The sequence below is a fragment of the Telopea speciosissima genome, chromosome 8, assembly GCF_018873765.1.
Source record: "Telopea speciosissima isolate NSW1024214 ecotype Mountain lineage chromosome 8, Tspe_v1, whole genome shotgun sequence".
Classification (NCBI taxonomy): Eukaryota; Viridiplantae; Streptophyta; class Magnoliopsida; order Proteales; family Proteaceae; genus Telopea; species Telopea speciosissima.
This window is the reverse complement of record NC_057923.1, coordinates 62,265,779-62,289,262: the sequence shown is the minus strand read 5'-3', so window position 1 is coordinate 62,289,262 and position 23,484 is coordinate 62,265,779. Positions and strand designations below refer to the sequence as shown.

Below are 23,484 nucleotides of genomic sequence, written 5' to 3'. Positions count from 1 at the left end.
AGGGCAGCACTACTGAGGTGATCGTAATGATCTAGCCGCTGCCCCAACATACCTCCTTTTTTATGCCTCTTTTTTGGATCGAGTGGAGCTGAAGAACTGTCTGCGATTTGAAGATTCCTATTTTTTTTTGGAGATCAAGCCTCTACATCTGTTTCGGCTGCATCTTCTATTGTGGGATCTTTATTTGATATTGTTCTCAGCCCCAATTCACTTCATCAGATTGGTTGAAGACCCCAGCCCCTTATCGATCTCTCTTCTCAGGGTTTTTTTCAAAACCCTGACATTAATCGATCTTGGGGTTGGGCTGCTAGTTCCTGCTACATCTGATTGGCACCCTTGCTGCCTTCATTCGACATCATTCCTAGCCTACATATCTGAGATTTTTTGCTCCAATACAGCCCTCTTCTATTGGGGGTCGATTCCAGAATTTTTTTTTGGATATTTTTTGGCTGTTTGCTGCTTCATTGAAGATTGATTACCTGCTGCAATGACTGGTTCAGATTCTTCTTCGGCCTCTCCTGGCATTGATGGCCAACCCCGGACTGATTTTCTTCCCCTTGCTGCCCCAATCAAACTTGATGGCTCTAACTACCTGAAGTGGTCTCGGTCTACCTATTTGACAGTAGCTGGCCGTGGCCTCACTGGCCATCTTCTTGGGACAACAACTAAACCAGTGGAAGAGGGTTCTCAACTCAACAAGTGGTTATCTAATGATGCGTTAGTGATGTCCTACTTGATCCATTCTATGCAAGGGGATATCTCAGACAATTTTCTTCTACTGGACACAGCCCATACTATCTGGAATGGTGCCAAAGAGGCTTATGGTCGCATGGGGAATGATGCATAGGTCTATGCGATTAGAAAGAAGGCTAATGCCACTACCCAACAGGAGCTCTCTGTCTCCAAATACTATGCTGCCCTCAAGAACATGTGGCAGCAATTGGATCATTACTCCGACTATCAGCCCTCTACTGCTACTGATCTGGCTACCTATCGCAAACACGTTGACAAAATACGTGTCTATGATTTTTTGGCTGGACTAAATATGGAGTTTGATCCTATTCGGGTGCAAGTACTTGGGCAGTCCCCTTTTCCATCCCTAGAGCAGGCCTTTGCCTTAGTTCATAATGAGGAATCTCGTCGGGCTGCTATGCTGCATTCCTCTACTGTTGATCGATCCGCCTTGCAAGTTGCTTCCAGTACTCCTTCTCTTACCACTATTGATGGTGGTACTGCTGTCCCTAAAGGTCATGTCAAATGTGAACACTGCAACAGGCTTTATCATACTAAGGCTCAATGCTGGAAGCTCCATGGGAAGCCTGCTGATTTTGAGGAAAAGAAAGCCCGTGGGAAGTTTAAGCCCAAGGCTCATATGGTTGATTCTGCTACTACTGCTGCTGCTGCCCCTTCATCTGACATTGGGCTTACTCAGGATGAGCTCCTAGCTTTTCGTCGCATGCTACAGGCCTCTTCCGCTGCCTCCACTATGGCATCTACTCCTGCTGCCCCTCCTAGTTCTAATTTTGCCTCAGGTACTCCAGTCAGTAGTCTGTGTGCATCGGCTGTATCCAGTCCTTGGATTATAGATTCCGATGCTACTGACCACATGACTAGCTCCTCCCATGTATTTCATCTTTATTCTCCATCTTCTGGCAAAGACAGTGTTCGAGTAGGCTAATGGTTCCCTTTCTCCTATTAATGGGAAGTGTTCCATACGTTGCTCCCCTACCCTTTCATTAAAATCTGTTTTGCATGTTCCATCCTTTTCTACCAACCTTCTCTCTATTAGTAGTCTAACTAGAGATCGGAACTGCAAACTGACTTTTTTTCCTTCTCATTGTGTCATACAGGATCTGGAGACGAGGCGCACGATTGGGGGTGGTAAGATGCAAGGTGGTCTCTACTTACTTGACCCGGGTCAGCCTTCTACTTTGCATTCGGCTTCCTCTACAAATCATCATTTACAGTCCACCTCGTCCCCTGACCTTCATCTCTGGCACTGTCGACTTGGTCATCCATCCCTTAGTACTTTGTCTCTTTTGTTTCCGCGCTTGATTAAGCATTGTAATAGGAATGAGTTTTTATGTGAGGCTTGTGTTTTGGCCAAATAGACTCGTTCCAGTTATTCTTCATTAAATAAAAGAAGTGAGCCTCCGTTTGCTTTGGTTCATTCTGATGTGTGGGGCCCTGCCTGATGTACTTCCCTTTCTGGTCATCGATGGTTTGTCTCATTTATTGATTGTTATACTCGTGCCACTTGGGTGTATATGATGAGCCATAAAAGTGAGGTCTTCCGCTGTTTTCAGTTATTTCATCGTATGGTTCAGACCCAATTCAATGCCACCTTGCGCATTTTACGCAGTGATAATGGCAGAGAGTACATGGAGGGTCAGTTCCAACTTTATTTGGCTGCACATGGTATTGTCCATCAGACCAGCTGTGTTGACACACCTGCCCAGAATGGGGTTGCTGAAAGGAAAAATAGACATCTCCTTGAGGTAGCCCGGGCCATTTTGTTTGCATGGCAGGTTCCTTCTCACTACTAGGGTAATGACATTCTTACCGCTGCTTATCTCATCAACCGTGTGCCTACCTGTGTCCTTGATGGTCGTTCCCCCGTTGATCTCCTCCAGGGTTCCTCCTCCTTTGTGGTTCCCCTTAAAGTTTTTTGTTGTGTTTGCTATGTCCGCAATCATCATCCTCATGGGAAATTTGATCCACGGAGCATTAAGTGTATTTTTTTGGGCTATTCTGCGACCCAGAAAGGATACAAGTGTTACCATCCACCTTCTCGTCGTACTTTTGTCTCCATGGATATTGTCTTCCATGAGTCCTTGTCATATTATTCCCAGACACTTCTTCAAGGGGAGCAGGATCAGGGTTTTGAAGATGTGTCTACTATTCTTCCGGCTTCTATTCAGGGGGAGCCCTCTGTAACTTCAGCTCCTACAGTGGCTCCTATTCAGGGGGAGTGTAGACCAGTCAGTCAAATACCTGTTGATAAGGTATATACCCGAGAGCGCACAGGACAAGTTGAGACTACCACCACCACCATACCACCTCCACAATCGTCTGCACTTGATCCAGATCCAGACCCTGCTACATCATCTGGTAAGGATCCTTCCCTTGACTTACCTATCGTTGTTTGTAAAGGTGTTAGGTCATGCACCCAACACCCCATCTCCAATGTTGTTTCCTATGATGCTTTATCTCCTTCCTATCGTGCATTTGTTTCTTCTCTTTCCTCTGTTTCTATTCCTCAGAAATGGCAGGAGGCGATTGCAGATCCAAAGTGGAAAACAGCCATGATGGAAGAAATAATGGCCTTACTTAAAAATGAGACATGGGAGCTAGTTGTTCTTCCTTCGGGTAAGAAACCAGTCAGGTGCAAATGGGTATTTGTTGTCAAGCAGAAGCCAGATGGAACAGTGGATAGATATAAAGCCAGGTTTGTGGCCAGAGGCTTCACTCAGACTTATAGGATCGACTACCAGGAGACATTTGCCCCTGTTGCGAAGTTTAACACTGTCTGGGTCTTACTGTCTTGTGCTGTCAACTTTGGCTGGGACCTACAGCAGTTGGATGTAAACAATGCATTTCTTCATGGGGAGTTGGAAGAGGAGGTTTATATGGATGTTCCTCCGGGTTTTTCCTCTGACAAGACCCATGGGAAAGTTTGTAGGCTCAAAAGGGCACTCTATGGGTTGAAGCAATCTCCACGGGCATGGTTTGGAAGGTTTCATAAAGCCATGGTCTCTTGTGGATACAAACAAAGTAATGCTGATCACACTCTGTTCATCAAGCGAAAGGGAGAAAAGGTCACTCTTCTCATAGTTTATGTTGATGACATAGTTGTGACTGGTAATGATACAGATGAAGTTTCTCACCTGAAGGCTTTCTTGGGTGGGAATTTGACATAAAAGATCTAGGACAGCTAAGATATTTTCTTGGGATTGAAGTTGCCCGTTCTCTAAAAGGCATCTTTCTCTCCCAGAGAAAGTATGTTCTAGATTTACTATCAGAGACTGGCTTGCTTGGTTGTCATCCTTGTGACACTCCCTTGGAAGCTATAACCCGTCTGCAAGAGAAGGATGGTGAACCTGTTGATAAGGGCAGATATCAACGATTGGTGGGCAAGCTGATTTATCTCTCCCACACTAGACCAGATATTGCCATTGCTGTGAGTCTTGTGAGCCAGTTCATGCATGATCCTTATTCCACTCACATGGTTGTTGTTCTTCGTATTCTCCATTACTTGAAGTCAGCTCCAGGAAAGGGGATCATTTTGTCTCCTCATGACCATCTTCGCATTGAGGCTTACACAGATGCTGACTGGGGTGGTAACCCTGACAAGAAATCTACCTCCGGCTATTGTACTTTTGTTGGAGGAAATCTGGTCACATGGCGGAGTAAAAAGCAAAATGTTGTGGCAAGATCTAGTGCTGAAGCTGAATTCCGTGCTATGGCCCAGAGCATATGTGAGTTACTGTGGCTTCAGAGTTTACTCCTTGATATCCGTGGTTCTGTTCATCTTCTAATGATGTTGTACTGTGACAACAAAGCAACAATTAGCATTGCCCACAATCCAGTGCAGCATGACCGTACCAAACATGTGGAGATTGAAGACATTTCATCAAGGAGAAGTTAGAGAATGGGCAGATTTGTATCCCTTTTGTGAAGTCCAAGATCAATCGGGCGATGTCTTCACCAAAGGGTTGAGTGGGAAGTTGTTTTATCCTAGTCTAGTCAAGTTGGGCATGTGTGATATCTATGCCCCAACTTGAGGGGGAGTGTTGAGATGTGTTACCCGATATTATAAGGGTATTTTTTGTATTTTATTTATGTACTTTTGAACAAGGGTAGAATTGTAATTTGGCCTGTGATACTGTTCACGTGAATAGTGTCGTGAACAGTATTTCCCTTTGTAATCTCTTTTATTATTATTATTACAAATAGAGAGCTTAACTGATCTCATTGATCATTCAAGCCATTCACGAAATTCCTGTTTTGTTAACAGTCAATTTGCTTTCAGAGCGAAGCGAGCTGCGTTAGCCTATTACATTAACCCAAGCCGATAAGGGAATAGTCGAATGCCAACCCCTACCCTCTCCTCTCCTACTTCTCTCAAATCTCCTCCAGGATTGTCGGTACCAGATTCCTGCCACTCCAACAAGCCGATGCCCGATGATAAAGGAGTAGATTGGTCGTAGATCAGGCTACCTTAAACACAAGAAAGCTTATAGACATAAAACTTCCTTGGAGATCCAAATTAATGAGAGTTAAAAGTGAGGTGTTTGATTACCATTCTCGTGCTACTTGGGTATACTTGTTGCATTATTAGAATGAGGTGTTTTATTGTTTTCAGCTTTTTCATCGTATGATTAAAACCCAGTTTAATGCTACTTTAAAGTTTTCCGCAGTGATAATGGTTGAGAATATTTTGAGCGCTCTTTTCAGTCTTATCTTGCTGCTGAGGGCATCATTTATTAGATTAGTTGTGTGGATACTCCTGTGCAGAATGGTGTCGCATAACGTAAGAACCGCCACCTGTTGAAGGTTGCACGTGCTCTAATGTTTAAGATGTATGTCTCTAAACATTATTGGAGTGATGCCGTCCTTATTGTTGCTTAATCAACTGCATGCCTTCTCATGTGTTGGGTTCCGGACTCCGTCGGATGTTTCTTCAATACAGTTCCTCTTTTACTCTCCCTCCGCGGATCTTTGGTTGTGTGTGTTTTGCACACAATCATCACCTTGCTGGCAAGCTTGATCCTTGGGGCTCTAGTGCATTTTTGTCGGCTACTCTGCCACTCAGAAGGGCTATAAGTGCTACCATCCGCCTTCTTGCCGTATGTTTGTCACTATGGATGTCGTTTTTAATGAGTCCGCTGCTTATTCTTCCTTGACACCTCTTCCGGGGGAGTATTCTAGTGACAATGAGCCACTAATTGTTCCTCTTGAGTGCTCCTCCTTGTCTCTTCATGAGCTCGATGTGAACCCTTTTGTGCAGGGGGAGCAGCCAAATACTGACAATGTACCCAGTGCTAAACCATTGCAAGTGTTTACTTGGTCTCGTTCTTGCAAAGAATCGAGCAGATATCACCACTACTGCCACACTACCTGGCCAACCGCTCTCCTCAGATCTAGGACCACCTGCCTCCTCCTCTAAGCCTAGTAACCTTCTTCTTTCTAGTGATATTGATCCTTTGAATTTACCTATTGTTGTTTGTAAAGAAACTAGGAGCTGCACTCAACACCCTATTTCTCATACTGTGTCTTATGACTCTCTCTCTCTCTCCCCTTCCTATCATGCATTTGTATCTTCCTTGTCTTCTGTTTCTATTCCTCAATCTTGGCAGGATGCAATTGCAGATTCGAGATGGAAAGATGCTATGATAGAGGAGATGAAGGCCCTTGGCAAGAATGACACATGGGCACTAGTCTCTCTTCCTCCTGGCAAGAAACCAGTGGGCTGCAAATGGGTTTAAAAACAGCGAGTTGATGGAACATTGGACCGATACAAAGACAAACTTGTTGCAAAGGGGTTGACACAAACTTATGGGATTGACTATCATGAGACGTTTGCACCGATTGTAAAGCTGAACACCATTTGAGTTATCCTTTCTTGCGCTGTTAACTCGGGCTGGGAACTACAACAACTTGATGTTAAATGCATTCCTACATGGCGAACTTGAAGAGGAGGTATATATGGAAGTTCCCCAGGGATTCACATGTAAAGAAACTCAAGGAAAAGTTTGTAAACTGAAGCAGTCACCTAGAGCATGGTTCAAACGTTTTCATAAGGCTATGATCACAACCGGGTACACTCAAAGTGATGTTGATCACACTTTGTTCATTAAGCGATCTGGTGATCACATTACCATTCTCATTGTCTATGTTAATGACATTGTCATCACTGGAAGTGACTCAACTGAAATAATCAAGTTGAATGCCTATTTAGGATAAGAGTTTGAAATTAAAGATTTGAGGCAACTACGGTACTTCCTTGGCATTGAAGTTGCTCACTCTTCTAGTGGTATCTTCCTCTCTCAAAGGAAATTGTTGAATAATGTACTCCAGAATACCGTGGGGGTATTTTGGTCTTTTGGGATTTATTTTTTAGGTATTGCCGACTCTCTTAGTAGAGTCGGCTAGAGTAGGGACAATTCTGTCCTATCTTTGTAATTCTTTTCTTATAAATAAAAGGGTTTGCTTGTTCGAATTGATCATTCAAGCATTCATCAAATTCTGTTTTGTTAACATGGTATCAAAGCCAATTTCTCTAATAGGTTTTCAAAACTTCCCCCTTCCACCGTTTTTTCTACCTCCCTCCCTCTTCCTCTCAATCCCTCCTCTCTTTTTTCCTTGGGTTCTTCATCCAATTTAGGGCAGCACTAATGAGGTGATCGTATGTGTAATCTATGAAATCAGAGAAGAGGAAGAAGAGAAGAGAAGAAGAGAATGGAACAGCAGCCACAACTCTTTATGCATCTCATAATGAAAAGAATACAATATAAATAGAGATGGGGGGCAAATCTGGAAAAGACTAGAATAAAAAGAACATAAATCGAGACCCATAGATGGGCCCCACTCGACACTTCTAACACTCCCCCTCAAGCTGGAGCATATATATCAATCATGCTCAGCTTGTTACAAATATAATCGATCCGCCCACTACCCAAAGGCTTAGTAAATACATCTGCAAGCTGCTCTCTAGTTCTAGCATGACTTGGAAGTAAAAAAGACATGCCAAGAGTCCTCTTTGGATCCACATCCTGAGACCCATTCTCCTCAGTTAGGTGACATCCCTTCTCTTCCTTCTGTTTTAGACCATCCTATTGTTGTTAGATAAGGGAAAAGAGCTTGTACTAATCCTATAACCTAGTTTGTTTCCTATGATGTTCTCTCTCCTACAGGTCTTGCCTTTAGTGTTGCTCTCTCTTCCGCTTCTATTCCCAAGAATGTTACTAAGGCTATGTCTGACCCAAAGTAGAGACAACCTATGTCTGAGGAGATGATGGCACTTGAGAAGAATGGTACTTGGCAATTGGTGGATCTTCCCAGGGGACGTGTCCCAGTTGGATGCAGATGGGTCTACACAATCAACTATAAATCTGATGGCACAGTTGAAAGACACAAGGCAAGGTTGGTGGCCAAGGGGTACAGTCAAGTCTATGGAATTGACTATCAGGAGACATTTGCTCCTGTGGCTAAGCATAACTCTATAAGAGTTCTATTATCATTGGCAGCCAATAAAGATTGGCCATTATATCAGTTAGATGTAAAGAATGCCTTTCTTCATGGTGACTTGGAAGAGGAAGTATACATGCAAACCCCTTCAGGCTTCAAAATACCTTTCGCTGAAGGGAAAGTGTGCCTCCTCAAGGAAGCCCTATATGGCCTCAAACAGTCACCAAAGGCATGGTTTGAGCGATTCCGACAGGCTATTCTAAAGAATGGATATTCCCAAAGTCAAGCTAACCACACTCTCTTTACCAAGTGGGGTAATGGTACCATCACATCCCTTATTGTCTATGTTGATGATATTGTAGTCACTGGAGATGACAGAGCTGAGATAAATAGGCTGAAGACCTACTTGGCTCAGCAGTTTGAAATCAAAGATCTGGGTCCCTTGAAGTATTTCTTGGGAATTGAAGTATCAAGGTCCAAGAGAGGAATCAACACATGTCAAAGGAAATTTGTCCTTGAATTGTTGATAGAGACAGGGATGTTAGGCTGCAAACCAACAAATTCTCCTATTGAGCAGAATCACAAACTAGGAGAAGATTGTGGTCCCTCTCTTGTTGATGCGGGACAGCACCAGAGGCTAATGGGGAAGCTTATCTATCTCTCTATGACACGCCCAAATATCTCTTATGCAGTAGGAGTGGTGAGCCAATTCATGCATGCCCCCAAGAGTGGCCACTTGGATGTTGTGTATTGCATTCTCAGATATTTGAAGTCTTCTACAGAGAAAGGACAGTTGTATGCCAGGCACAATCACTTGAGAGTGGAAGGATTCACTGATGCTGATTGGGCTGGATCCATCACAGACAGGAGATCTACCTCCGGTTATTGTACATTTGAGGAGGTAACTTAGTTACATGGAGAAGCAAAAAACAGCCTGTTGTAGCCAGATCCAGTGCAGAAGCAGAATTTAGAGCTATGGCTCATGGAGTGTGTGAACTTATATGGTTGAAAAGATTGGTTCAGGAATTGGGATTTGACACTGAAGGTCCTAAGAGACTCTATTGTGATAACAAGGCAGCTATCAGCATTGCTCACAATCCAGTGCAACATGACATAACAGAACACAGTGAAGTGGATCGACACTTCATCAAGGAGATGATAGACTCTGGCTGCATTTGTACCCCTTTTGTGAAGACTGGTGATCAACTGGCGGACATCTTCACCAAGGGGCTTACCTCTCTTCAATTTGGTACCCTCTTATGCAAGCTGGGAATGCGTGACATTTATTCTCCAGCTTGAGGGGGAATGTTAGACTTGTTAGAATTTATGTAATAAGGGTAGTTTAGGAACTAGCCTTTTGTCTGGTTGCCTTATAATGTATTCTCTTTTTTATCCTTTTTACCTTTTACCTCCCTAGGGAGGTGGATGTAATATTTCTTTTATTATCAATGAAGTGATATAGGTGTGTGGAGAAGTCTCTCCAATACAACACATTACCACCAAAATATCTCCTCCTCCATTCTCTCTTCTACTTCTTCCTCTCTTCCTCCTTCAACTTCTTCTCCTTCTCTTGTATTCCTAACCTAAAATCCAACTAAATAATGTACTCCAGAATACTGTGGGGGTATTCTGGTCTTTTGGGATTTATTTTTTATGTACTACTGACTCTCTTAGTAGAGTCGGCTAGAGTAGGGACAATTCTGTCCTATATTTGTAATTCTTTTCTTATAAATAAAAGGGCTTGCTTGGTCGAATTGATCATTCAAGCATTCATCAAATTCTGTTTTGTTAACAGATATATACCTTGGATCTTTTATCCGAGACTGGGATGCTTGGTTGTCGTCCTATTGATATTCTTGAAGCAAACAAACATCTGGATGGTGAGCCGGTTGACAAAGGAGGTACTAAGTACCAACGATTAGTTAGGCGATTGATATATCTCTCTCATACTTGACCAGACATTACTCATGTTGTAAGTTTGGTGAGTCAGTATGCATGATCCATATTCGACTCACTTGGACGATGTGTATCGTATTCTAGGTACTTGAAGTCAGCTCCAGGAAACGGGGTTCTTTTTTCTCCTCATAATCACATGCATGTAGAAGCCTTCATTGATGCTGATTGGGTAGGTTCTCCAGATGATCGAAGGTCCACATCTGACTATTGTTACTTTGTAGGAGGTAACCTTGTGACTTGGTGTAGTAAGAAGCAAGCTGTGATTGCTCGGTCTAGTGCAGAGGCAAAGTTCCGTGCTATGGCACATGGCATATGTGAGTTATTGTGGGCCTGTGGCTTAATGATCTTCTTCAGGACCTGGGTGTTAGTTCTCATTCACCAATGACGTTGTACTGTGATAGCAAATCTTCTATTAGTATTGCCCATAATCCAGTTCAGCATGACAGGACAAAGCATGTGGAGATAGATCGTCATTTTATCAAGGAGAAGCAGGATCATGGAGTTATATATATCTCATTTGTTCAATATGGCGATCAGTTGGCTGATGTCTTCACTAAAGGGCTTCGTAGTAAGGTGTTTCATTCTATTTTGTGCAAGTTGGGCATGTTTGATATATATGTACCAACTTGAGGAGGAGTGTAATTTGGGTAATTAGGTGCTAGTATAGGTATATTATGTTCTGAGGGACTTGTAATTTTGCTCTTTTCTCCTTTATTATAAATAAAGCTGGCTGTGATCCCTAGGGACACAAGTCATCATTTTCCAATCTTTTTCATCAGTTACTTTACAGATCCCTCTACAAACAAATAGATTGCATACATACCATCTCCAAACAACATTTTGTTCTCACGGTTATATGAAGTAATAAAGCTTGTAAACTAATACACGAAGAAAATGTTTATACCAGTCAATACGGTATAGATTTCAAGCCCATTCAAACAGGTAAATAGCACAGTGAAGACAGTGATCACTCCCCAGAAGCCTAGATATAAACCAGACAAAACCAAAACTTAAAACAGCTAGTAGCCTAGTACAGTAATAGTACTAATCTCAAAGAGTTAATACTGGATGAATAGGGAAGAAAGGACTGGGAATTTAAGGTGATTCAGCTTTGTCAAATTACCAAATCTATTGAGAAGTTGTCACAGTTTCAAACAATTAAACAAAAGGAAAACAAACATCAACTGTTAAATAAGCATGAAATAGAGCATGAAATTGAAAAGTATAAAGCTAACTGACCTGAACTCAAGATGCACAAGCTCTATTCCATCTGAGATCAGCCTCAAACTAGGATGAACTTTAATTTCTACCCAACCTTCTGGATATGGCGCATACCGCACCATATTCAACAAGAAATCAACCAAGACTTGCTGAATTCTTATTTGATCACCATAAACAGCCAGTGTTTGGATGTCCTCTGGAATGTCCCGGATCAACTGTAAACCTCTCTTTCTCAGCAGGATCATCACTTGGCTAACAACAGCATTTATAACACTCCCAACTAGAAATTCAGCTTTGTCAAGCTCCAAATAACTGTTTTCAGAAAGAGGGGGAAATCTCAGTTCTTGCTCTGCCAGGTAGCAACAATATATGTATTTGTGCATACTTGAATACACTGTTTCTATCAGCAATGGACTTGAAAACTGTAGATTCTTTCCAAGAGACAAAACTAAGGATTCTGAGCCAAAACCTATCACATGACATTGACTAGATAAAAAGAACCACTCAAAACAAAAGATTCTGATATTTTGTTTATCACTTTGAGATCTTGAATTCTGTGGCATTTCATCCACCAGCAGATTCTACTTGATAAGATCAATATTTAAGCTACACAAATTAATGATATGCATGGCATTAGTTCATCAGTTTTGCATTCTAACCAAGTAGATTTGGTCAAATTCCAAAGGTCAGTTTTATACCAGTAATTCAGCATAGGATCACAAACAGATGCATAAAACGTTTTAAAAAGCAAAGGTAAGAACCAATGTGTTAAAGACCACCAGAAATGTGATTAGGCCACAAGGATGTGAGGTTCAGCCTTGTGGTCCCTGCATTTAATTATAATAATGAGAACAACAACAATAATGATTTTATTTATAATAATAGAAGAGACATTGAATTTTGACGAGTAATGGCATTGAATTTAGAAACGTGATGATGTATAGATTAAAGAAAGAGAATCACAACTGTAATTCTATTTTTGAGTTTCAGACTAAGTAGGAGCATCATGACACATCTGTCCAAAGTTCTTTTCTAGTTCTGATTACTTGTTGCTAGTTTGAAGTTATACTCAAGTTCCTTTGAAGGTATGATGCTTCAATGTGCTATGATTGCACATTGATTGACTCCTAGAGTGCTTCCAGTTCAAATCTAATAAGCAATTCTACTATTCTTTTCTTCATTTTGTTCTTCATTATATCATGTTTGGGTCTACTGAAAACCCATATATCTCACAGCCACACCCGACCTTTTCCTGGGCTATTCCCTCTATCCCATAATTCCGCAACCCAAGAACTGAATCCTCTTAAGGTTCTCTGTCCATTGTAAAGGCTGGCACTGGTTCGTGAGTTGAAGCAGGATTCCATGATTTCTTTTTTTTTTCAGAGGCACTACAAAAGAATGGCATTAACCCCAGAAAGTATGAAAGGTGACTATTGTGCCTTTTATGCATAAAAAAGATAGCTGCTACTAAACCATGACTCAGAGACCGGTACCCATAAACTGAATAAGTTGCACTGTTGCAATATGAAGCACACTTCATCATAAAATAAACTCACAACCAAAACAAATAAACTTACGAGGGAACTCACCCATCTTCAATGCTTTCCAGGTCAACATCCGTAATTATTTTCAGCATCTGTTTCTCACAGCAAGCACTTGTCTCAAGAAACTGCTTCTGATCCTCTGTTAAGTCTGTAGTCTCCAACATTGAACTAGCAAACCGTATCCCACGCAGAGGATTCTTTATTTCCTGGCAGATGTAGGTCAACTCTTTCATCCTTGCAAAGCATTTCTTCTCTTGATGCCTCTGCACTTCCAGAGCCAGTTGCAGTTCTGGGCTTGCAATCTGCAAGAAACAGAATGCACCAATAATCTGGCCCTCAATATTAACCCTCTTATTTGCTGTCAAGAGGGCCTGCACATATTTCCCATGCCGGTCAAAGAAGGCAAACGGAAACTTGTCTGTATCTTGCCCGCCAATTGCATTGTGCAGCACAATCATAAATTTAGTCATAGCATCTGGGCTCTTAAACCGGCAGCAATTGCCAAAAACCTCCCCTGCCAACATCTTCCCAATAATGTCCCCTCTTCCCCACCCAGTGAGCTTTTCCATGGCTGTATTCCATTCTAAGCAACAGGTATTCTCATCTGATGCAAATATAGGTGGTATCAGAGGATTGGGGCTTTGTACAATAGCTTTGTAATCACCTTGCAAGAGAATGAATTTGTCCATCACTGCTTTCTGACCAGTGACATCCTGACCAACCAAGCAAACCCCAACAATGTTACCCATGGAATCCTTGCTAGAGAAGGCATTGACAACTACAAAGACAGCCTTTTTAAGGTGTTGCGAGCCAAAAGTCCTGAGCTTTATTTCTACATTTTTATCTTCTTCACCTGCACAAATCTGAATTGTGATGGAAACTCCACACGGCAGATTGACTTTAGGTTAAGAATAAAGTCCTCCATTGGTTTAACATTTAAATGGAACAACTGAAATAACCACTACTGTTAAGCAATCATTATAATGAAAAATCCAACCATGAGAGAGAGAGAGAGAGAGAGAGAGAGAACTAAATATTGGTTAGCGATATGGTGCTTTACCGATAGGGGTACTTCGGTATTTATTGTAATGATTAGGGGTAATTTTGTCTAGTGTGTGTGATAGTTATAGATATGGCGGCTGTAATGGTTGGCAGCATTACTAGAGAATTATATTTGGTTTGGGTTTCTCTTTCAATAAAAAGCTACTATTACTACCGTGAGAGGATATTGGACCCTCTCTCGGTAGCCAGTTTTCCTCCTTCTCTTTCCTTTCTTGTACCTTCTTCTTCTTTCTTCTCATGCATTGGTACTGATCTAGCCTTGATTAATAAAGTTTCATGGTATCAGAGAAAGATTGATCATTACCTGTGCAATCGTGGTCACTGTTTTGAGAGTTCTTCAGTTTTTTTTTCCTCTTGCCCTGGTGGGCAGCAACCTATGCTGCACCATTCTTCTTAAGGTTTGCATACAGCTGTTACTGCCTATATGCTTCTGATTGATTGAAGCATCTTCATACAGTTTATTTGCAAGCTGAGGTATCCTATTGTTTGGTATTTTTTCTGCATCTATTGATGTTATATATTTCTCCATTCAGCCATTGATTGTAAGTAAGATTTTGGGGTTATAAATTATAATCCAGTGGCTGGACCTATCTGCTGATCAGAATTTAGCCCCATGGTTCTAGGTTTCGGTCAAAACTGACCGAAATCTCCAAGTTGTCTCGGTTTTGGGCCTGACGGAAACCAGGTCCAAAACCAAGATCTCGATCCTTGTTTGGCCCTAATCAGATCAGTGAATGTCCTGTTCTTGATTGTTCTTCAAATTCTAAAATTTTTTATGTTACTTTTCTGAAGTACCGGGTAAAGGTTGCTCCATTGTGACCAAGTGGTCACAGGTTCGAGTCTGAGAACAGCCTCTCTGCGAAAGCAGAGGTAAGGCTGCATACATTATGACCCTCCCCAGACCCCGCAGTGGCGGGAGCCTCGTGCACTGGGTACTCCCTGTTTTACTTTTCTGAAGTTGCCTCTACAGTACCCCATCCAACCACTGATTGATATCAGATTTTGGGGTTCCTTCCTTATACACTGCTCAAGGCTTACCTTCGATCCAAATTGTAGGCAGATCTGATGGGATTTGTGTCCAGAGTATCTTCTCTACTCTGGTTTTATTGAAGTGGCGGCACCCCTGTTCTTGTTTTTTTTTTTTTTTTGGGGGGGGTGTTCCTACTCTTTGGCATAATCTTGGTATGTGATTATTGATCAGCACAGTACTTGGGGTTTTATCCTACCTCTCTTGACAATATAGTCGACCACTATTTGGTCCCTCTTCTTATCTCTCTTGAGTGTGTGCTGGTTCCTATTTGTTTTTATCCCCTTCTATACTATGGGTGACTCTAAACCTACTATCGACAGCGTTGACGTCCAGATTACTTCCATTAAGTTGAATGATGAGTTCAATTATTTGTTATGGGCAGAGGCTGTGAAGGTATACATTAATGCCAAAGGTAAACTGAACTATCTAGTGTCTTCTCAACCATCGACAACTGTTGCATGATATAAAGAGTGGATACACGAGAAAGGTGGAATAGGATGGAACCCTCAGTGGCAGCAAACGTTATGTTTCACACCACTGCGAAAGGTGTATGGGATGACTTAAAGAGAGCTTTCCCCACAACAAGAATATATCTCGTGTATATGACCTCTATGAAAAGATTTTTTTCTCAAACATAACGGAAAGTCAGAGTGAATATTATAGTTCTCTTAAAGGCATGTGGGAAGAGTTGAATGTGTATCAACCACTCTCTACTGATCTTGAGATACTAAAATCACAACATACAGAATTTCAGGTTGCTGAGTTCTTGTCTGGTCTTGATTCTGAATTACAGCCTGTTAAAAGCCAGTTGCTTAGGGAGAGAAATTTCCCTCTATGAATGAGGCCTTCTATCGTATCCAACGAGTACTCTCTCCTTCCCTTTCCAAATATGAAACCTCATCCTTGACCAAGGATAGCTCTGCACTTCTTACTAGCAGCAGTGGACGTAGCCATGGTTCAGGTCTTACTGGTCGAGGTTAAGGAGGAGGAAGAGGCCGTGATGCTGGAGGACGAGGAGGACAACAATTTAATCAGCCTGTGCGCCAGTGTTCTTACTGTGGTAAGCCCAATCATATTATTAAAGAATGTTGGGATAAATTTGATAAACCTGAATGGGTACAACAGTTGGCCAATTCAGCAGTTAATGATGGGGTTTCTGATGGGGTGTCATCCAATGACACCAACTCTACTTCTGCACCTGGAGCATCATCTTCATCAGGTCTTGTATCTCACGATGACTATAATCAGCTACTTAAACATCTTCAACAGATTGAGACACATCTGCTTCTTCATCCACTGCCACTCTAGCCCACACAGGTACTACTGCACTTCTTGCTTCCTCCTCTCTCACCAGTTGGATTATTGACTCTAGTGTGTCCAATCATACAACTAGTAAGTCTATTGTATTTTCCACATTTAATAAAACTAATTATCCGTCTCGTGTTATCCTTGCTAATGGTTCCTCCACTCGAGTCTGTGGACATGATGTGATCACTTCCACTCTTTCCTTGTTATTATCTTTTGTCCTTCATGTACCTTAATTGCCTTTAAGTTTATTATCTGTCAGTCAAATTACAAAATCACTAAAGTGCTCTGTTTCGTTTTTTTTATTTCTTATTGTGCCTTCCAGGATCTTCAGACAGGGAAGACAATTGATAGAGGGCATGAGAAAGGTGGCTTATACCATCTCGATCATGATTTCGTTTTTACTGTTGCATCTGTGTTGTCTAGTAGTGTTTCTCCTTTTGATTGGCATTGTCGTTAGGGCATTTATATCTTTCTAAGCTTCAGCACATGGTTCCTGGTTGCAAAACCATCTCTTGTGTTGAGTGTGAAGCTTATGAGTTAGGAAAACATCACCGTGCTTTTCCTCCATGGGATGTTCTTAGGAATCATTCTTATTTTCACTTGTTCATTGTGATATTTGGGATCCCCATCTTGTACAGAGTCAGTCATGTTTTACGTACTTCCTTACTTTTGTGGACAATTATTCTCTCTTAACTTTGTCGTATTTATTGAAACATCGTTCACATTTTTTGTCTGTCTTTAAATCAATTTATCTTGGAATAAAGACTGAATGTGGTGTTTCTATTAAAATTTTTCATTCTGATAATGCTTTGGAATATTCTCAAACTGCAATTCCATTTTTTCGCACTGAGCATGGCATGATACATTAAACTAGTTGCTCTTATACCCCTCAGCAAAATGGTGTAACCAAACGGAGAAATAGACATTTATTGGATATTGCTTGTTCTTTATTATTTTTATGAATGTCCTGAAAATTTTTTGGGGAGATGGAGTTTTAACAGCCTGTTATTTAATTAATCAAATGCCTTCCTCAGTTTTTGATAATAAATCACCTTTCAGTACATTTCACCCCAATCACCAATATTTCTTTTCCACCCCGTGTTTTTAAGTGTGTATGCTTTGTTCAGGTTTTACGTCCAGGCATTGATAAATCATCCCCTCACGCTTTTAAATGTATTTTTCTAGGTTATTCGCGCACTCAAAAGGGTTATCGTTGTTATGACCCTGTTACCCGCCAACAGTTTGTGAGTGCCACTGTTACTTTCATCAAAGATACAACCATATTATTCTGCCAAGGGTTGTGATTTAACAACTGATATTTTCAGTCCCCTCTCACTCCTTTTGTTGTTCCTTTTTCAAATCCTCAGCCCGCACTACTTAAGATTTACCAGTGGCGCGTGAAATCCTCTCAACTGGTGCCTGCCACTTCTTCTCAATTGCCCTCTTCTCAGTCTGAGTCTCTGCCTAGCATTCCTGTTGCTTCGTCTAAACCTGCTGACTTACCAATTGCTTTACGAAAAGGTACTCGTTCCTGCATCCAACGATCTTGTTATTTACCCTGTTGAAAACTTTATTTCTGTCACATCTTCCATCTTCTCTTCATAATTTTCTCTGTATTTATCAACCCATTCTATACCCAAAACTCCTCATGAGGGACTATCTCATTCGGGATTGATTCTACATTGATGTTGAGATGGATGCTTTAGTCTGTCACAAGACCTAGACCTTAGTTGATCTTCCTTTAGATAAGGATTTAGTACAGTGTCGTTGGGTGTATATAGTTAAATACAACCCCGATGGTTCTATTGAGTTGCTCAAAGCTCGGTTGGTGGTCAAACCGTCAAAGGGTTTACTCAGACTTATGGTGTTGGCTACTTTGAGACTTTTTCACTGGTTGCTCGGTTAAATTCTGTTCAGGTGCTAATGAGTCATACAATGAAACTTTGGGAAACATTAAAGTTCACTTAAGAAGAGAAACTGTTATATCGGAGAACCAATTTGGTTTTATGCCAGGGAGATCCACGACAGAAGCTATTTACCTTTTAAGGAGACTTATGAAAATATTTAGAGCTTACAAAAGGAACCTCCATATAATCTTTATTGACCTAGAAAAGGCCTATGATAGAGTCCCTAGAGAGCTCATTTGGCATGTCCTAGAGAAGAGAAGGAGCTCAAGTAACTATGTGGATATAATCAAGGACATGTATGAAGGCGTGGTGACGAGTGTCAAAACTGCAAAGGGCCAAAGTAGTGAATTCCCTATTACAATTGGGTTACATCAAGGATCAGCTCTAAGCCCCTATTTGTTTGCACTCATAATGGATGATTTAACCAGGCACATTCAAGATGTGATCCCTTGGTGTATGCTTTTTGCTGATGATATTGTTTTGATAGATGAGACAGTGGAGGAGATTAATGCAAAGCTGGAGTTATGGAGATCAAGCTTGGCATCACGAGGCTTTAAGTTAAACAGAACAAAGACAGAGTATTTGATGTGTAACTTCAGTCAAACCAGGAGAGGTGATGAAGTGGTGAAACTTGAGGAGCGAGAGCTACTACAAAGTGAATGCTTTAGATATTTGGGGTCAACCATTAACAAAGAGGGTAATATAGAGGATGGATGAAGTGGAGAGGTGCATCGGGAGTGTTATGTGACAAACGCATGCCTATTAACCTTAAAGGGAAATTCTATAGGACAGTTATAAGACCAGCCATGACTTATGGAGCGGAATGTTGGGCAGTTAACAAGAGTAACATAGATAAGATGAGTGTAGCGGTTGAGGAAGATGTGTGGTAAGACCAGGAGAGATAGAGTAAGGAATGATTGTATTAGAAACAAATTGGGAGTTGCACCAATCCAGGACAAACTTCGTGAGAGCCGCTTGAGGTGGTATGGTCATGTCCAAGGAGACCTATGGATGCACCGGTAAGGAAGAGTGACCAGACAGTTTGACGGAGCTAAAAGATGTAGGGGCAGGCCTAAGATGACTATTGGAGAAGTGGTAAGAAAGGATATGCATGTGGTAAGGCTCGATCCTAGTATGACCGTAGATAAAGTTGTTTGGAGGACTAGGACCCATGTAGCCGACCCCTTGTAGGGGAATGTTCCTGGGATGCTGTTTTGACTTTTTTCCTTTACTTATTTGCTATTCTTCTTTCTTTTACTTCTTGTACTTCTTTTTACTTCTCTTATTTCTTTTACTGTCATAGCCTCTTCGGATCCATGTAGCCGACCCCATTTAGTTGGGATAAGGTTATGGTTGTTGTTGTTGTTGTTTGTTGTATCAACTTGATATTAAGAATGTTTTTCTCTATGGTGATTTGCATGAGGAAATATATATGGAGCAACCTCCTAGGGATGTTGCTCAAGGTGAGAATGTCAGTAAGGTTTGTAGGGATTGAGGTTGGTTTGATAAGTGCAGTACTATTGTAACTCTGTATGGATTTACCCAGTGTTATTCAGATGACATTTATGTTTGTTCGCTATCGTGACTCTAAGGTGGTAGTGCTGGTTGTCTATGTTGATGACATTATTGTTACTGGTGATGATGATCCTTCCAGCATTGATGAAATTAAATCTTATCTACAACAACATTTTCAAATAAAAGATATGGGTATTCATAAATATTTTCAAGGGATTGAGGTTGTGAGAAGCGGTAAATGCACATGTCATTAATCAAAAAGAAAAAGATATAGGAAGGCATATGAGCCACTGAAAAGGATGACATGCATTGGACATTTTCAGGATAGTATACTATGAAATTCAGTTGACAAGGAGGAGAATGTAAAGAAAATTCTATGCAAATGCATGCTATCTATGTAGGGACAAAATGAGAAATTATGGGAGATACCACAAGTTATCCAGTTCTTCCGGTTCAATAATGATACTTATCATGCCGGTTAAATAAACTATATTATAAAAGAAGTCCAACAAACAAAAATTATTTGTTAATGATCTTGGGATCTAGCACCATCAACAGCGATTATTCATCAAATCCATATGTTGGTTGCCTAAACAAAAACATTTTCTGGTAAAAGATCTAGAACTACCAGCACCAACAATTATTTACGCAAGAGGATTTACCTCTTAAAGCATGAAATAGCAGCTTGTCGGCAACCTCTTCAGATTCCTTATGAATAAGGTCCTGAACCAGTGACTTCCCCATGGCTTCCTCAACTGAAAGACATGTAAGCTCTGCAACCTTTGCATTCCAACCATTTATACGGCCATGGGAATCCACTGCAATAAAAGGGGCAGTTGCAGTCTCTATCAGCCTAACCATCTCTCGAGCAACTGAGTTAAGCTCATTTACAACTTGCGATTTCAAATCCCCAAGCTGGGCGTTGGCCACAGCCTTAGAATTTCTCCCCTCAACATCTCTAAATGAGTCTCGCAGTATAATCTGTAACGAGTGAATTGCATCCATCTCAGCATTCTCCCATGGCAAACTATGGCTCTTAACCACTTCTAAGAACGCCTTAAATGAAGAGCGCGGGTGCATCCTCTGCCCATCATCCTTGTCCTTTGGGTGATGCTTTGCTCCTCCCCACTTAATTTCTTTGGCAGTATGCGACCGGAACCAGAACAAGAAATCTTTAGAAGTGATATAAGCTACAGCCATTCCACAAACTGCATCACCAAGGGAGGCTGCTCCAGGGTATCCGGCATCAGCTAAGCTATCTGTGCTCAAACCTGTTGAGTTTCCATGATGAGCCAACAACCACTCGGTGATGTCCATTATCTGCACTTCAGTAGGGGTGACACCAAGTGGGTAATACTTCCCTCGGTAGTAGAGTGCAGCTCCATCACACTTGACAAGATCCATGATGCTGGGGCTCTGGGTGACAATCCCAGTGGGGGAATTCCGGAGAAGCATGTCACACAGAAGAGTTTGGGTCCGCAAAACATGTTTCTCTGCCAATTGAGATGCTAACTGCAATTCTATGTTCAGTTGAAGCCCAAAAGCCTGCATGAGGAATTCACAGGCATAACGGAGGGGAAATGGGATGCATCGAGCAGAAGTGTGGTGACACATAACAAGGCCCCAAAGTCTCATAGAGTTACGTCCAGAAATACCCTCATCATCATTCCCATTGATAATTATTGCCAAAGCTAATGAGGCGATTGAGCCCATGTTGGCCATGTACTGGGAGTGGCACCCGTGCGGGGCCCGAAGTGTTGAACCAACTAAGCACAGAGGCTGCAAAAGCTCTTCATCCTGAATAACCCGGACAGGAGTGGCATGGCAGTCGACGATCATCCTGACCCGGTTCTGCTTGAACAAGAACCTCGAGGCCTGGGGTATGTCAATTGCAGGGTAGTGTAACCCGATATAAGGCTCCAAGTCCGGTCGTTTGCTCTCGGCAACAACCTCACCATGCTCATCCTCATGGAACTTATACACCATAACCCGGTCATAACCGGTGAGCTCCCTCACGTGTTCAACCACAGCATCACAAAGAAGCTTGATATCCCTACCGGGGAGTGACTGCAAACGAGAGAAGGCTCGGACGGCGAGCTTTTGCGAATGCACAGCACCACCAACCGACAGAGCTGGGTTCCCAGTTCTCGCAGGCTCCAAGTCAATTACAATCCCCACATCAATTCTATGCAAGATGGCGTAAAAGGGTTTATTGGAACTCTTGGAATGGATCCAGAGAGGGTTTAATAACGTGATTTCCCGAGCACGGAAAGCTTTCTCGAGGAGAGGAGAGCTGGATGGGGTGAAAAGCGTACGGACATCAATACCAACCGTGAGGGTCAGAGGTTCCTCGAGGGTGGGGACTGACTGGGGATTAAGGTCGAGCATTTCGGTGGCGTTCTCGCTGTAAGCAACGACCCGAAAGGTGGACTCGTCGACGGCAATCATACAGCCGAAGGACTGTATATAACCGCCCCTCTGAATTTTGGACAAGTATGCAGAGATTTGCTGTTCAGGGACAAATTGGTTATTGGTTTTAACGGATTGAGAATAGTCGAAGGACTTACCGGACTCGCCGGACTGTTCGAAGACGGCATGGAGGCGGGCGTCAACATTGTACTGAGCAATAATGGAGTCTCCGCGGTGGGATTTGACGCTGCTTCCCCCTAAGGGATGGGTTTGGTGAGCATTAGTTGCTTTGCTACTTGAAGCCATTTACTACTTTTAGTTTTGAGTTTTGCGCTTTGAGGGGTCTCTCCTCTCCTCTGTAGACTGTAGACTCGAGCTTCTTTTACATTCTATCTTTCAGTGGCTTAGGTGGATGACGATCTCCAATGAGTCTCAAATCTCGAGTTTCTATTACATTCTATCTTTCCGTGGCTGAGGTGGATGACGATCGCTAATGGGTCTCAAATCTAGAGCTTCTTTTTTGTCTCGTAGGAATCGATAATTCATATGGAATATGGACAGCTTTGATAATTAAGTAATTATTCTTAAATCTTTTTAACGCTTCCTTTATGGATGGGGAGTTGCAGCAAATGGGTTGCCGTTGTTGGGTTCTCTTTTCTTCCTTTTCCCATCCCTCCTTGTTGGGAAAAGATGGACTTGAGAGTTGAGTTGGGGAAGAAAGCCAATACCGAATTTCAGTTCTGTTCTCTCTCAGGTATTGATTTTTTGAATATTTTTTTCACTTCATTAATGTACACTTAAGCTTCTTAAAGTGGTTAGAATTGCTACTCAAGCTCAATTGTTCAATTTTTTTTTTGGGTTTTTGACAAATGCCCCCCTGAAAATGTCCATTTGTCCAAATGCCCCCTTATAACTTTTTTAATTGCAAACTCTCCCCTACTTTCAAGATTTTGTAGCACTTTCGTCCCTGCCATTAATTTGGAACGTTAGATGCTAGTTTCAGGATATCTAATGACCAAAATGCCTTTCTGATAAAAACCCATCAAAATTTAAAAATAAAATAACCAAAATACCCTCATCTTCTCCAAATGGTTTAGGGTTTGAAATTGAAAATCAAACCCTAAACCGTTTGGGGAAGATGAACCCTAAAATCAAACCTCCAAAACTGAAAATCAAACCCTTCAAAAGAGCCTCGCACAGCAGCAAAGGTTCTAAGGTTAAGCAACTCGAGAGGAACGGTGAAAGAGGTTCAGGTATTAGGAAATGTCGCGTCCTTCGGAAGGTTTTTCACTTGAAACCCCAAATTTGTCTATTAGACTGAAACATTTATGTTGCACTTCCC

At 41.8% G+C, this 23,484-nt stretch overlaps 1 protein-coding gene across 3 annotated transcripts in view; it reads right to left on the bottom strand.

Annotated features, from left to right (window-relative positions):
* LOC122670663 (phytochrome B-like) overlaps window positions 1-22,489 on the bottom strand; it is a 29,134-nt gene extending 6,645 nt beyond the window's left edge. The window contains exons 1-4 of one of the 3 annotated variants that reach the window (XM_043867621.1): window positions 22,301-22,431; window positions 20,396-22,211; window positions 12,957-13,764; window positions 11,386-11,679 (exon numbers count right to left, since the gene is read on the bottom strand). In XM_043867621.1, coding sequence (XP_043723556.1) covers window positions 11,386-11,679; window positions 12,957-13,764; window positions 20,396-22,211; window positions 22,301-22,348 — 2,966 coding nt within the window. In that variant the 5' untranslated portion in view covers window positions 22,349-22,431. Of the gene's footprint in view, window positions 1-11,385; window positions 11,680-12,103; window positions 12,195-12,956; window positions 13,765-20,395 lie in introns of those variants that run through there. The other 2 variants (XM_043867620.1, XM_043867622.1) reach the window with 2 other exon arrangements.
* Between the last annotated feature and the right edge of the window lie 995 nt (window positions 22,490-23,484).